The following is a 15,484-nucleotide window of genomic DNA, read 5'->3' as shown; positions in this document are numbered from 1 at the left end:
TGTGTGTGTAGCAAAGCCAGGCATAGTAGCATGGCAAACAGATGAAGCATTTTTATATAGGTCGTATTACCCTTCTTAATTCATGTCAGTTTACTGCTAAGACCTTAGGCACAGTCAACCAGTCCGAGATAGTTTGTCTGCTGCCTTATTAGTGGGAGATTATTTCCCCCTTTAGCGTTAATTAAATGAGATGCATTGATTTGTGCTGACTCTACAAAGCCCTCCATGGCTACAAGGCTTATGGAGGGGATTAGAGAAGAATATCTGTGTATCAGTGAATACTTTTACAACAGCTGCTGGGAATATCCATGTGAATTAAGAAATTTTGTATTAAATTGCTTATGTGTGTGATAGTAAAATATTGTAGTTTATAACAGCATCTATGTTGTCTAAGACAACAGTTAGAACTTGATATATCCACTTGTATTAGGACTTTTAAAAATCTTCTTGTACACTTCTAACCTGAAGTAATACAAATTTGCCAACAAAAAAAAAAAATAGGAGTGTTAAAATTTGAGACTTTCTGTTGAGTGTTTATTCTAAAATTCATGTATTTCCCATAAGAGCTTCTAATCCAATATGGCAGTATGCTTAGGGTTGTTTTGCTTTATTTTGCAGGTGTTGGGGAGGAGACATTGTTTGTTTGTTTGTTTTTTGTTTGGTTTGGAGTTTTTTTGTCCTGGAAGATAGAATCCTAGAACTTTATATTTCATGACAGAAAACAAAACAAAACAAAACCCACCAAACAAACAAACAAACAAAAACCACCAAAACACTGAACAAAAAAAAAAAAAAAAAAAAAAAAAAAAAACCTATGTTGAAGAACATAAAAAAACTGCAATATAAAGATATGAGTTTTCTTGGAAATATAGCATAACATTTTATTTGTAAAAGCAAGAACACAATTCTGTCAGTCCTGAGGACAAAAGAGTAAATGTAAAGACTTTCCATGATGTTCTTTATGACTGCATTCTTCAACATAAGTAGTTGGTCTGTTCTTATGCACTGCAGATTACAGTTTTTGTGGGGAAAATTGGAATCTAACCTACCAAACTTGCTTTGTCATTAGATGAAGTGTGCAGTCAATTAAAATCCCCATTGGAAATTATCCAGCACATCTGTTAATCACTTGTTCTAGGAGTGCAGGTTTTGTTACCAATTAGCAATGGGACAGTAAGCCATTGCATTTTAATAACAAATTCAGTTCATGCTCTTAGCAGTTTAAGGCATTTGTTAAATTGTAGTTCAGTATTAAATCTTTGATGATAGAATAGCCATGTTCTCATTCATAGTAGACAACTGGCCATTTTGTAGCCTTGTGAAGTTCAGCTGATAGAAGCTGAAACAATTGAGAAACTACTGCACTGGGAAAAAGAGTAGACCTAAAGAGATGAATGTTACTTTCCAGTACTGTTCTGTGCCTATGCAGACAGAAGGCTCTACCTGTATCCCAAGATTTCATCTTTTCAGTCTTCACAGGAAATATAAGAGCTGCAGGAAATGTGCAGTGAAGGACTTGAGTCAGGAGGAGGAGAAACAGCAGGCAGAACATGAACTGCAGACGTCCAATGTATATATCTTTAGCCTTTGCTGTGTTGGCCTGCTATTTCACAGTCTCTCTCATCTTCTTACTTATTTTCTTCTGTTTTTCTTCACAGCCACTTCCCTGCTTTCATTCTTTTTTCTTCTCTCTTCATCTGTCCTGTTTTTGCTTGTTCTTTAAACCTCAAGGCTCTAGCATGCAATTTGCTGCAATTGTATTACACAACCTGAATGTGTGATATAATTGTGTGATATTCCATCGTATAGACATCCCTCTGCCCTCAGGCTTTAGCAAACTCTTTCTTTAATATGCTTTTACAGTGTCTAATACAAGTTGTACCCTCTCAAGGATGATTAAATCAGTAGGAAGAAGACTGAAAACGGAAAAAATGGCCCCATTTATGTTCTTTTCGCATCAGAAACTATGTACTGCATCACTGCATCACTAGTCTCATTTGCATGTCTTTTTTTTTTTTTAATGTTTCTGTGTTTTCAATGTAATTCTCCTATATCACAGTATACTCTCTTCTCACTAAAATGTTTACGGAATTGTAAAAGTTTACAAATACAGGTATGAGAAATATAATAAAATCAGCCCTACTCTAAAGGAAAACAAGCAAATGAACAAACAAACAAAGAGTATACATTTTTCAAACTTCCAGATCATCAGTTTTCTTTGATTTGTGGGTGATTGCTATGAAATTCTGGAGATTATTATCCTTATTCATCCTAAGATTTTAAGATATGTTGACATTAGATGTATAGAAGGCATCTGAGGTGATGACAAGCTTTGAGAAACATTTTCTGAAAAGTGGCATTAGAAGAGTAGTAAATGGAGCACAACATGTCATTTGCAGCATGTAACTTTTAATATTCAGACATCTTTCCTGGCTAGAGAAATATCTGCAAGCAATTTGAAATCTGCTTCTGCCTAGGTTCCAGGGGAGTCCAGGGGCATAGCTAAATGCTAAATAGATTGTTAAGCAGTCAAGTGCCTGAGAGGAAGAAAAAACACCAAGGAATGAGTATGCTAAAAACTTTTTAATGTCAGATATAACAAGGGTCTTTTCATTTTCATTCTACATATTAATTACCTAGAGAGTAAAAATCGGATGCCAAACCAGGGTGGTTTTTATTATTATTATTTCTTCCTTTGGTCCTCTGTTTTTATTTGTGGGAACATTCTTAACTCTGTTTCGCTCTGACACCTGAGTGGACTTGAGGGAATTTCATTCTGGTTGTGCATCGCCAAGGTATTGCTTTGGGCAGAATGTCTGTATCTTTCCTCCTTTTTCTTTGTTTTCCTTTCCTACATATAGTATTTGTCTTCACAATTTTCTTTACTATTTTCTCAGTTAATTATTTTCCTCTTTCATCTACTTGTCTTTATTTACTCTTTCCACTATTCTCCCTTAATCTGTCCCTTCTCTAAAGGGCCATAGAACTATAGAATATTCCAGGTTGGAAGGGAAGCACAAGCATAATTGTGTCCAAATCCTGGCTCCACACCGAAAAACCAAACCATTGTCAGATGGCATTCAGTCAGACTGCCCCTGTGCTGCCATCTGTCACACAACAACAAAGTTTAATGGAATATGAGTGGGAAGGTTCAACCTCTACTGCCATACCACCAACATAATAAAATAGGAGACATTGCTTTTGGAGCAGACGTCATACAATATATTTAAAGTTCTTTCAATTTGTTTCTTCCATGCAATAATTACAGATGCAGAAATTTAATGAATGCTAAATGGTATAATTGTGTTATTGTAGGTTTATCCAGTACAAAAATTTAAGAAGTTGTTTTGAAACTAATTGCAGCATATCAGAATCTCAAGCAAATTTATGAGGTCTTAGATCTTCAGATAGTTCCATTAGACAGTAAATATCACTATTCTTTTTTCTTTTATTTACTTCTTTTAACTTTGTTTCTGCTGTGAATTTTCATTCAGTAATTTCTTAATGGTATGCACAAATGGTTTTGAATAGCACCTAAGAAAGCTTGTTGAATGCTAATTTCTGATGAAGATACTGAGCTCAAAATTTATAAAGTAAAAATTCAGTGTAAAATAGGACTTTGCAGTCAGGTACTTCTGATTTCCAAGACTAACTCAGATATGTGAGTTAAAGTGAAATGTAATCAATTTTGCATCTACTGCTGCAGGGCAAAGTGTGTCACCACCTCCGATTTGCAGTGATACGATCTTCAAAAATATATCTTGTCTAACACAGCATATCTTTCATACAATATCACTGAACAAATGGTGAGAGGTACTTAATGAACGTGCTTGTAGTTCAAGCTAATAGCATTATAGCCATATTAAGGAAGATGCATTTAATAAACAATAGTTCTGCAGTGCTCATATTCAGGACAGGCTATGTATATTTAAACTATTTAAATATCTAGAAGTTCCAAACAGAGAAGAGCTAGCTGGACTAAAACCATCATCTGAATTTGGCTATAAAATGTTCTGAATTTTATGGTATGTTTAAAAAAAGCCACTTTTGTTTTTGTATTTAACACAAATTGATAAAAACAGCTGGAAATAGATATATAGAAATGAAATCTCTTAAGGGTTTTGATTTTTTGTACATTACAAGTGATTGTTAGATATTGGCTGCTTCAGGAGAGAAACAATAGCTTTACTTAGAAGTACAACTTAAAGCAAAGTTGCTAAGATCAGCTCAGATGAAAATGGCAGTGATTGCATTTAATATAATTTTAAAAGTTGTGTTATGTGAGAAATATATGTAACCATGCCAGTCATTTGAGAATCGTCTTATCTATGTGAGTATTAATTTTCCAGCTGTTATTAAATATTTTAATTCACTTCTATATGCACTAGGGGTTATCTAATTATTAAAGTCAACATTTGCCAACAGCAAATGTGTTTGAGATGTGAGACAGGAAAAGGAAGAGGATAGTTCATTAAAGTTTAGGATATTGTTGTAGTATAAATACTGCAAAGGCCAACTTTTTTGTTGAGCCATTTTTTGCTGAGGTTTTGTATCTCCTGCTGTAAATATTAACATAAATGACACACTTCATAGAGCTGCGGCATCTGTTGCTTTTAAAGAAAGACATTTTCACTTACTCAGTGAATTGAGGCTTCATGTTACTCCCCACAGACCATGTTCTTCCCCTTTCCAGCCTCTCAGGGCTGATGACTTGTCCAAACCAAACATCTGCTTTTCCATTCAGTGCAATTATTCAGTGTATTACTGAGGGCAGATGGTTGTTAATCGGCAGATCATTAATGTGGCAGACTACTCTCTCTTTCTAGCCTTAGAAAGGTCACAAGGTGTTAAGTTCCCTTGCTCTGTGCTGACAAGAGATGAATTTTTTCATTCAGTTGGATATATATATATATTTAATAACTGCAGCTTACTTTTTACACTTATGGAAGAGGCTTTTAATTAAACCTTCTTTTGGTCAAAAACGAATTGCTTCACTGTATAAGAATGATAAAACAAGGGGTGGTTAGAGTCAATTATACTGTTGCTGTCAGAAATTTTGAATGCTGAAATCTGATGAATGTGAATCATAATCAGATAGCAGTGAGGATGCTCAGCTGTTACTCTATCACAGTCTCCAGTTATATGTGTCAATTTTCTGCAGAATTTAATTTAGCCCTAATGATGAAGAAATCTCTCTATTCACACATTCCTGTCAAGTCAAACTTTGGACAATCGAAATGAACTAGACGAGGGCTTCAGGGAGAAGTGGCAGGGTGACATGCTGAAGAGATTTCACTTTCTTTTCCATTCACACAGGTTATATTGAGGAAGCCTGTATTATCCCATGTCCTTCAGACTGCAAGCTCAGTGAGTGGTCCAATTGGTCTCGCTGTAGTAAATCCTGTGGAAGTGGGGTAAAAGTTCGGTCGAAATGGCTCCGTGAAAAGCCCTACAATGGTGGAAGACCCTGTCCCAAGCTAGATCACGTCAATCAGGTAATTTTATTTACATTTACATTGTTGACATAGTTTTTCCATGCCCCATAAAACCCTTTTAGCTGTATTGTTGGGTTTGTGTTTTTTCTTTTTATGTAGAAAAAAGCTACACAAGTACGGGGCAGATGAAGGTAGATTGAGGTTGCTTAAAATTCCCCAACTGGTGCAGGATCTGACTTCATTGTTCAATCATCTGCAAGAGTTTAGTACGTAATCTGAACTGTAGTGTAGAGACAATAAAATATTCTTTAATGTAGATGCTGCTGAACATGTTTAGGAAGACAATTTCTTACAACAAGTGAAGTATTTCTCATTACAGGTGCCAGAACTACTAAGATTCTTTGCATCCTAGACCATTCTAGATCCAAAAATAAATAAAAATACCTCAAACACACAGAATATTGTCCTTAATGGCATTTTAATCAACTGGATATTTACCTCCCCAGTGCACCTGCACTGGCACAGCAGTTCAGGAGTGTGCTCCTGAAGTCAATCTCCAAGTTGTCCCAATACCCACAATTAATTTTCATAGAGAACAGTCTGGCTGCCCAAACTGGTTCCTGTTCTAGTGATACTAAGCCAGGAGACATGATCCTAGAGCACACTGGGAGTGCTCTGATGAGAAATGTAGTATGTGGGAATATGTTTAGCACTAATCCAAATCAAAACCCTGAAGTTCTTGCTCTCCTGTTTGCTTGAAGAGTTTTAGAAAGGAAAAAAAAAAAAAACCTTTTCAATTAACTTACGATTTTTGAAGTCAATTTATATTAATATTGTTGTTGAATTTAATTTACTTTGCATAGGCATGTTGAATGACCACATGATCTTCTCTGTAAATATCCAGAAATAGGAAAAAAAAGTGATGTCAATCTACATTTGAATAAAATGCATGTACTTAACACTATCATATTGACATTTTGCTAGCACAGAGTGAAATGGCTTGTTGATCTAATTTTCTACTTTAGGGAATGTAATTAGTTTTAATTTATAAAATATGTATTTAACTTCAACTATTAAACTAAGTTTGTGATCTGGTCTAGCAAAACACAAACTAGAATGTGTGTTGTTGAATTTGGGTCAGCCCATAACAGTCGTTTAGATTAGGAGGAATATGTTTCAACAGGAAAAAATATATAGTCTATAAAAAAATATTTTTCTTTCTTTAATACTCGTACAGGACATCATAGACTCGCTTTTTCCGTGCCTAAGTGATTTTGCTACAGGTCTGTTGGCCTCTAATGTGCAACACTATTGCCCTCTACCGGTGTTTTGATTTGTTGCAATGTGACATTTTCCAAATAACCATAGGTGACTCATAATGTAATTACAGTAAAAATAAAAATAAAAATAAAAAATATACAGTACTTCACGAGAGAGTTACACACATAGTATAGTAATGTCACAGAGTTTAGAGGATATATCTTTCAATTTAAAATACATTAATTGTCTGGACATCTCAGAAATATTCTGAGGGAATGTGCCTACATTCTAATTACTAAGGAACAACAGGTTAGTTAATTAATCTAAATCTAGTCCAATATTTATTTTTCTGGAAAACTACTGAAACTTCAGAATATTTATTTCATATAATTGGTATTATATGTATATATAAATATATAAAATATGATTATATGCATACATACATAACATAGTGGTTAGATTGGGTCTTTGGTGGCCTTAGATATAGAGGATATGATGTACAGAGGCGTTATACTGTAGGTAGAGAGCTAAGAAATATGATTTCTGAGTAAAGCTTGCAGTATGTAGTCTAGCTGATGGACAAGAAGATGGTAGAGAGTGCACTGGCAGTCTGCTGGCATGAACATAAAAGGTTCTTTTAAAGGAGGAGGAAATAATCCATCTTTCATGACCATCATGAATAGGAGAAAAAGCAGCAGGCTTAGAATGCTGCAAGCAGATTTGGGTTAAGCCTTGGGAAAATTTTCTAACAGTAAGACTAGTGAAATGTGGGAATAAAGTGCTTAAGGTTTTAAGTTTTAAGAGCTGGTTACTCAACATCTATCAGGGCTAATGTATGCATGACTCTTTTGGTGGGGACTAAGCACAGTGAATGGAAGATGTCTCATTTAGCCTGTTTTCTCCTATGTATTCTTGCGTCATGCATGCTGGAATGGCTCCCAAACCACGCTCCAGCTGAATGCAGCTTATTCTGCATTCTGTGAGGTTAAAAGTTATAATAATATGACATAGCAATATACAGTCAGGATTATTATAAGGTTGCATCAGTGGTCTTCAGAGGATTTCAAGTGAAGAGGCTAATCTGAGATTGCTAGAGGAAATAAAAGGATAAGGGCATCCCACTCCTTCTTGCCTCCAGGTATTATTTTTTCACTCATTCAGCAGATGGGTATACACTTCTTACACTAACCAATTGCTGTGGCCTGCAGTCACAGTTACAGGAATGCAGGTAGAGTCAGGAGAACATCACTAAGCACAAAAAAGTTTTATGTAGTTTTTCTTATACCAACCAGAGCAAGATATACAGAGGTTTTCATGAATTAAGGCTTCACTATTTTCATTTTGGAAATCCTGAACAAACAAATAAAGTGCCTCTTCTCAGGCACTTTATGAGAAGAGCAAATTTGAGATCACCTGATGAGACTGAATGTCTTCAAGTCTGTGGGGCCAAAAGACATGCATTCCAGGGTCCTGAGGGAGCTGGCTGATGTAGTAGCCCAGCTGCTGTCCATCATGTTTGAAAAGTTGCAGCTGTCAGGTGAAGACCTAGGTGAATGGAAAAAGGGAAACATCACTCCCATTTTTAAGGAAGGGGGAAATAAGGACCCAGAGAACTAGAGGCATGTGAGCCTCATGTCTGTGCCTGGGAAGATCATGAAATAGAGCTTCCTGGGAGCTATCTTAAGGCACATGAGATGAGGAGGTGATCCATGACAGCCAGCACAGCTTCACAAAGGGCAGGTCGTACCTGACCGATCCGATGGCTTTCTGTGATGGAGTGATGGCATTGGTGGCAAAGGAATGACAACAGATGTCATCTACCTGGACTTGTGCAAGGCCTTTGAGTCCGTCCCACATCCTTATCTCTAAATTGGAAAGATATGGATTTCAAGGATGGACTCTTCAGTGGGTGGAGAGTTTGCTGGATTATCACAGCCACAAGGACACGGTCAACAGATTTATGTCCAGGTGCATCTACACCACTGATCTTCACATCTGAGTTAGTGCCTGCATAGTTCACAGAAGACACAGATATAGGCTGTTAAATTGTATAGCGATATCTCTGTTTCTCTGCACATTCATTGTTCTGCGGATTCTGTTTGTACTTGTAGGTTCATAAACCGACGGTTCTGTTTTTCTATCAAAATAGTGTTCCTGAAACGAACACTGTCTTATTTAAAGCAAAGTCTTAGATTCTCTAGAAATTCTGGTTGTGTTGACCTGAAACCCAGAATGACATGTGAAATTAGCTGATATAAGCTAATTTTGAAGCAAAGGGCTTTAAGTAATCTATAACATAATTGCAAGTAGTTATGTTTTATAAACTATTTTCTTCTAAAGAAAACATCTTCAAAAATGCCTCAAAAATAGTGAGGATCCAAGGGGAAAGAAACAATGTGTTTTGCTTTTCAGAAGTCATAGAGTATTGTTAGTGAGGAAAACAAAATGAATGCTTTTTAAGTACCTGTGTTTAATCATTTTTTTTATCTTTTTTTTTTCTTTTTCCTTTTGGGTTCATGAAAATACTTTCTTCAGGCTCAGGTAAGAGATTCTAAAACAGTGAAATAACCTTAACATTGGCTTCCTGGTAGTGCTTCAGTGCATACATTGTCTGCCTTTATTATTTTTTTTCTACCATGTATCTTTAAGTAAACATACAGAAAATTTACGTATAAATTACTATGCAAGATGCTATTCAAAATCTGTTTTCAAATCAATAAAAAATACTAATGCTAGTATTCTTGTAGTTTTGTATGAAGTATTTTATTAATATTATTATTACAGCCTTTAAAACAACAAGTTCTATAGATGTCAAATTAATTACATTTGTTATTCTTATCAGAAACATTGACTTTTTTTGCTTATATCTCGGCATGATCTCTGTTGCATATTTATCTTGATTGTATGCAACAAAACTGACACTCAATGTGGATTCCAGGTATATGAGGTAGTCCCATGTCACAGTGACTGCAGCCAGTACATATGGGTTACTGAGCCCTGGAGTGTCTGCAAGGTGACCAACGTGGACTTAAAAGAGAACTGTGGAGAAGGTGTTCAAACAAGAAAAGTCAGGTAAAACAATATTGTTCCTCTTTCAATCTGAAGTACCTCTTGGCACATAATTAACAAGGAACATTTAAACTCTGCCATCTGTATAAACAAAGATTCTTTTTGTCCTTTTGACTTTACTTGAGTTTTCATAGATCAATATTCTGTTACTTCAATTACTTCATTTTTTGTGTGCTGACAAAATGTTAAAATCCTTTAAAATACTGTGGATTATAGTCATTACACAAAATCCGTGACAAATGCAGTTTATGTGCATTTTTTTTTTCCCAGATGCATGCTGAATACTGTGGATGGTCCTTCTGACACTGTAGAGGACTACCTGTGTGATCCCGAAGAGATGCCGCTTGGTGCTAGAAAATGCACACTGCCATGTCCTGAAGACTGTGTTATGTCTGAATGGGGATCATGGTCTCGATGTTCATTGGTAAGAAGTGTATCATAAATGAATTATTGTGTTAAGATGCTGAGCTGAGCACTGAGTACATATGTAAATATCTGTATTCGCTGTCATAATTTACACTTAGATACAAATAAAGGCGTGCAGATATTTTTCATTCAGTGAAACTGTCCCCAGAAGTTCGTCTTCATAAATAAAAATGTCACAAATGGACATTCTTCAGTATGGGATAGGTTCTATGTGGTGAAATAACTTCATCAGTGGCTTTTGCTTAGCTTTGATCCTCTCTGTAGCAGGAGAAGATAACCAATGTACTGAAAATGTCACTATTCTGGAAAGAGCAAAGTTTGTAGTTAAACACAGAAAGATAATTTTGGATCTTTTCTCACCTTCCTGCCAGGTAGTGCCAAAAACTTCAAATCAAACATAAGAAAAGTTTCAGGACCTCTGAGTATTCAGAATCTGGTGCACTGCTGAAGGACATTTGCAAAATGAGCCTCTAAATATCCAGTTTGTGAATGAAATCATTTCAAAGCACTAAACGGAGATATGAACTAGGTGGGAAAATACCAAGGTGTTGTCCAATTAAAGCTTATTTCAGCTTGCTTGGTACCAAAGTTAAACAGCAGATTAAATTCCTTCTGAAGTAAAAAGGAAATGATTTCTCATAGGCAACAACATGAGCCTGTTATTTTAAATTTACATTCTGTCAAGAGGTTACTTGAAAGGTTGTTGTAATATTGCATGGAAAAGTATCAGGGTGCCATAATATCAAAGAGGTTTCCAATTTCTCTTTCAAGCCATGCAATGGAAGCAGTGTCCGTGAAAGGTCATCAGAATTCCTGAGACAACCAGTTGAAGGAAAGTCTTGCCCTGCTGCCACTGAGAGAGAAGTCTGCACTTTGAACAAAAACTGCTACCACTATGACTACAATGTGACGGGTATTTGTGGTCTTACCATCTAGTGACATCATCAGGCTATGGCTTAGTTCCATTAACCTTACAGGACAGTTTTTTCAGCTTTCCATTCTTATCCAGAGCTGTGAGTCTCGTACTAAGGACTGTTGCAGTCTGTTTGATTCATACAAAATATTATTGAAGACTTTGCAGCTGGGATGGAGGGTGCATGCTCTAACACCAGGAAATTTATTTAAATTATCATTTTGTTATTTCCTCAAAATCTACGCAGATCGAATTGAATATGAACAGTGCCTGCTTCCAAAAACAAGTAGCAGCTGGCTTCCCTCCATGAGCATAGCACGTGTATAAGTTGCTATGAGGATTATTTTATGTCAACAAAATTAGAATTAAATGGGAGATGGGATCATTATGAGTTTTATCTAAAATGTCTGCTACCCTAATGAATTCCTTATTTCCAGACTGGAGCACATGTCAGCTCAGTGAGAAGGCTGTCTGTGGTAATGGAATCAAAACACGGATGCTCGATTGTGTTCGCAGTGATGGCAAATCAGTTGACCTGAAGTACTGTGAAGAGGTGAGTGGGTACCTGTAAGATCCTTTCTAGTGGTGCTAATTAATGCTGAGCCAACTACAGTCTACAGCATACAACCCATCATTGCCAGCTGTTTCACAACACTATTCATGGATTGTTAAGTACCTCTGAAATGAACTATGCCATCAACAGTGATTTTTATACAATTTCCTTTTAAGTGCCTCCACGAAGGTATGCTAATTATTATGTCCTGAAGGAAATGACTTAGAAACAATAATTAATAAAGTAGAATAAAGGCAATAAATCTTAATCAGTACACTAATCATCATTCTAATTTGATATAATGTCTGCATGGAGCTTTGGACAGCTGCCAGTATCAATCATTTACTCAATGTGTTGGAAAATATTTCTCACATGCCATTCTGCAGCTGGGTTGAATGTTAACTTCTTGTACTCAGCTGTGCAATACAAAAGATATCCAGACTAGTGTGAAAAGATGAGCAGTATGAAAGAAGTATTAATGAAATAGGAGCATATATAGAGGCTTACTCAACAGATAGGAACCCTTAAATTTTGAAAGAGCCATATTGTGAATGTTCAAGTTAAAGTGAAATTTAACAGGACTGTTTTTTTCTGGCGTTTTTCCATCAGTCTAAGTGCTTTCAGTCACATAGCTATAGTAATTTGAAGTAAAATGAAAAACGAACACAAATCTTATCTGAATTTCTTGATGGGAAGTAACTGAATTTTGTTCAGCTGCCATTCCCTCCTAACCCTGACATCAGAGATAAATTCACTTGCAATGGGGATCTGAGGTAGAGTGCCCTTTGCAGCATCTTTGGTACAAACATCTTTTCTTTTGGACCTTCCTGGTGAAGAAGCAGCTAGTTGCTACTTTTCAGGATATACCTGTAGAGAAAGGAATCTTCTCAGAAGCGGAGGAAGTGATGTACTCTGGAGTATGGTTTCATAGAATCATAGAATTTCCAAGCTTGGAAAAGACTTCCAAGATCATCCAGTAAAGGATGGAAATTCTCCTTAGCCTTCTCATATTGTTAATATATTTGTAAAAAAGTTTTTTGTTCTCTCTTACCCAAACAGCCAAATTGAGTTCAAGCCAGGTTTTTGCCTTTCTAATTTTCTCCCTGCATATCCTAAGAACTTATTTGTACTCTCCCCAAGTTGCTCGTCCCTTCTTCCACAGGAGGTAGATTCTCTTTTTCTCCTGGAGGCTCAGGAAAAGCTCCCTCTTCTTCCTTGCCAGCTTATCCTATAGCACAGGGAGATCCATCCAATCTGACCTTAAACACCTCCAGGGGTGGGGCATCCACAACCTCTCTGGGCAGCCTATTCCAGTACCTCACCACTCTTTCAGCAAATCTCCCCCCTGACATCTAATCTAAATCTCCTTTCCTTTAGTTTAAAACCATTCCCTCTTGACCTATCATTATCTACCCATGTAATAAGTTGATTTCCCTCATGTTTTTAAACTTCCTTTAAATATTGGAAGGCTGAAACGACATCTTCATGCAGCCTTCTCTTTTCCAGGCTGAACAAGCCCAGTTCCTTCAGCCCATCTTCATAATAGAGGTGCTCCAGCCCTTGGATCATCCTTGTTGCTCTCTGGACGCTCTCGAAAAGCTCTGTAACTTTCCTGTGTTGGGGGCCCCAGACGTGAATGCAAACTCAATGAGGGCATGGTCACTGAAGCCCAGGCTGCCTCTGATCTTATTATCATGAGCAATCTCCTCCACACTGATGAGCACCAGGTCCAGCAGCGCTTCACCTCTGGTTGGTTTGTCCAGTGTTGAACTAGAAAGTTATTGTCAATGAACTCTAGGATTTCTCTGGGTTGCTTACAGCTTGCTGTGTTGCCTTACCAGAAGATATTCAGGTGGTTGAAATTCCCCATCAGGATGAGAGCCTGTGAATGTGAAATTTCTTGTAGTTGAAGCAGGAAAGCCTCATCAACTGGCTCCTCCGGCTCTGATGGCCTGTAGTAGATGGTGAAGATGATGACCATCAGCTGTCCGTTATAAGTTCCATCCCTAATTTTAACCCACAGGATCTCAGTTTGTGCCTGACTGTTTCTCAGAAGGAACTCCTCGCAGTCTATTCACTCCTTAACACAGGGGGGAACTCACACACCACTCCTACTTTGCCTTTCCCTTCTAAAAGGCTTGTAGCCCTCAATAGTGGTGTTCCAGTTATGTGAACCATCCCACCATGTTTCAGTGATGGCAATAAGATCAAAGTTTTCTGAGGCCATCATGATTTCTAACTCTCCTTGCTTATTTTCTGTGCTGCATGTGATGGTATAAAGGCATTTCAGCTGGGCTTTTGGACACAGTGCCTTCCTAGAGGAGCCTCCCCACAAAGCTCTGGGACAGATCTGAGGTTTTTCCCCCCTGCTTCCTAGAATGAAGCATTCCCTGGCTCTTCTCTGTCTCTCAGCAGTACATGCCCTTTCCCCAAAAGCTCTGGTTCAAAGCCCTGGTGATGAGCCCAGCCAACTTGCTGTCTAGTATATTCTTGCCCCTCCTGGTCAGTTGCATCCCATCCCAATCAGATATCCTTAGGCCTCCAAGATTCTGGATTCCCGAATCCACAGGTTCTTAGCAAGGAGAGAAGTTTTCAGTTGAGTCTGGTACCTACTTTTGTGCCAAGTTCCTCCTTTACATATAGATTTTGGGATTATAATCTAATCTTGTAGTTGGTTAATTTATGCCTCAGGAAAAACTTCAGAGTCTGGTTACCCACCAGCAAGCTTATATGCAATTAATACAGGAATGAATTAATGCATTATTTTAATGTATCAGAGCATTGAAAGAAAAATATTGTTCCTTGTGGGGTTTTTTGTTAGAGGTAGAAATATTGATTCATTCATACCAGAGCATGATATAATATATCCATCCACATGAATATCCCATCAGAAAAAAAAAGTCAATTCATTAGATATTTAGGATAAATATATTTCTTATACTATAAAGCCTTTAAATTATTCCTATTGTTAACCAGAGAATTTAAGCAACCTTTAAAATAAATGGTCATTTTTACACTGGAATCTCATTGTAGAAAACCTCTGGAACTCTTCTGCTTCAGAAGAAATGAAAGTTTATTATCCAGAGAACTAACTAGAGCAACAGAGATAACATACAGAGATCTCAAAAACTTCTTGCCATAAATGACTGGCCAGTTGACATCAATGAATTGGAGTTCTGGATTTACAACAGCTACTGTGACACAGTTTGATTTACCTTTTTGATTTGCTGGACCATGTAGAGATGCATCCTTGTGTAAAAGATCTGATCCACTCCCCAGTCATACTGTTAAGACTATGTGTTCAATTCTGGATGTGTAAGCAGTGGTACAGCAAGGTCAAAGGCTGATCCAATAAGTGTGAGGAGTAAAATCAGTTAACCTGATAAACAGGAAAGCTAGGCTGTTTCAGTCTTATTAGATCCTTCAGTCTAAAGATGTGAAAGTGAAGTCTTGTGACCTTCTGGGTCACAAGAGGAGAGTGTTGAAGAAATTAGCAAAACATGTATATGTACTATATACTTTTCACTTATCTAATCACAAATGGTCCTTTTGTTTTGTTTTGTGATTGTTTGCTTTTTTTTTTTTTGAGAGAGAGAGAGAGGAATCTCTATTTTTACATTATAAAAGAAGTACAGAAATATTGTGTCAAATTCAAAATAAGCTGTGTGTGGTTAGAAAGGTTGAGGGTAAAAGAAACACTGAATAATTCTGTAATGATTTAACTAATGGAATTTCCCCTGGGCTATCATGAAATTTTATATTGACCGTATGAATAAGGCAAAAGTTCTATCTCATTTATGTGCAGATAAATTTACAGAATTATGATTC

The 15,484-nt window shown here is 36.9% G+C and overlaps 1 protein-coding gene across 9 annotated transcripts in view; it reads left to right on the top strand.

The window, feature by feature from the left end:
* Positions 1–15,484, top strand: part of THSD7A (thrombospondin type 1 domain containing 7A) — a 272,803-nt gene that overhangs the window by 235,151 nt on the left and 22,168 nt on the right. For all 9 annotated transcript variants that reach the window (XM_015281884.4, XM_025147356.3, XM_046938330.1 and 6 more), the window contains 6 exons: positions 5,317–5,495; positions 9,231–9,236; positions 9,634–9,767; positions 10,035–10,188; positions 10,962–11,103; positions 11,541–11,656. In XM_015281884.4, coding sequence (XP_015137370.1) covers positions 5,317–5,495; positions 9,231–9,236; positions 9,634–9,767; positions 10,035–10,188; positions 10,962–11,103; positions 11,541–11,656 — 731 coding nt within the window. The remainder of the gene's footprint in view (positions 1–5,316; positions 5,496–9,230; positions 9,237–9,633; positions 9,768–10,034; positions 10,189–10,961; positions 11,104–11,540; positions 11,657–15,484) is intronic.

This window comes from Gallus gallus, chromosome 2, assembly GCF_016699485.2.
Source record: "Gallus gallus isolate bGalGal1 chromosome 2, bGalGal1.mat.broiler.GRCg7b, whole genome shotgun sequence".
Classification (NCBI taxonomy): Eukaryota; Metazoa; Chordata; class Aves; order Galliformes; family Phasianidae; genus Gallus; species Gallus gallus.
This window is presented reverse-complemented; position numbering and strand designations above follow the sequence as displayed.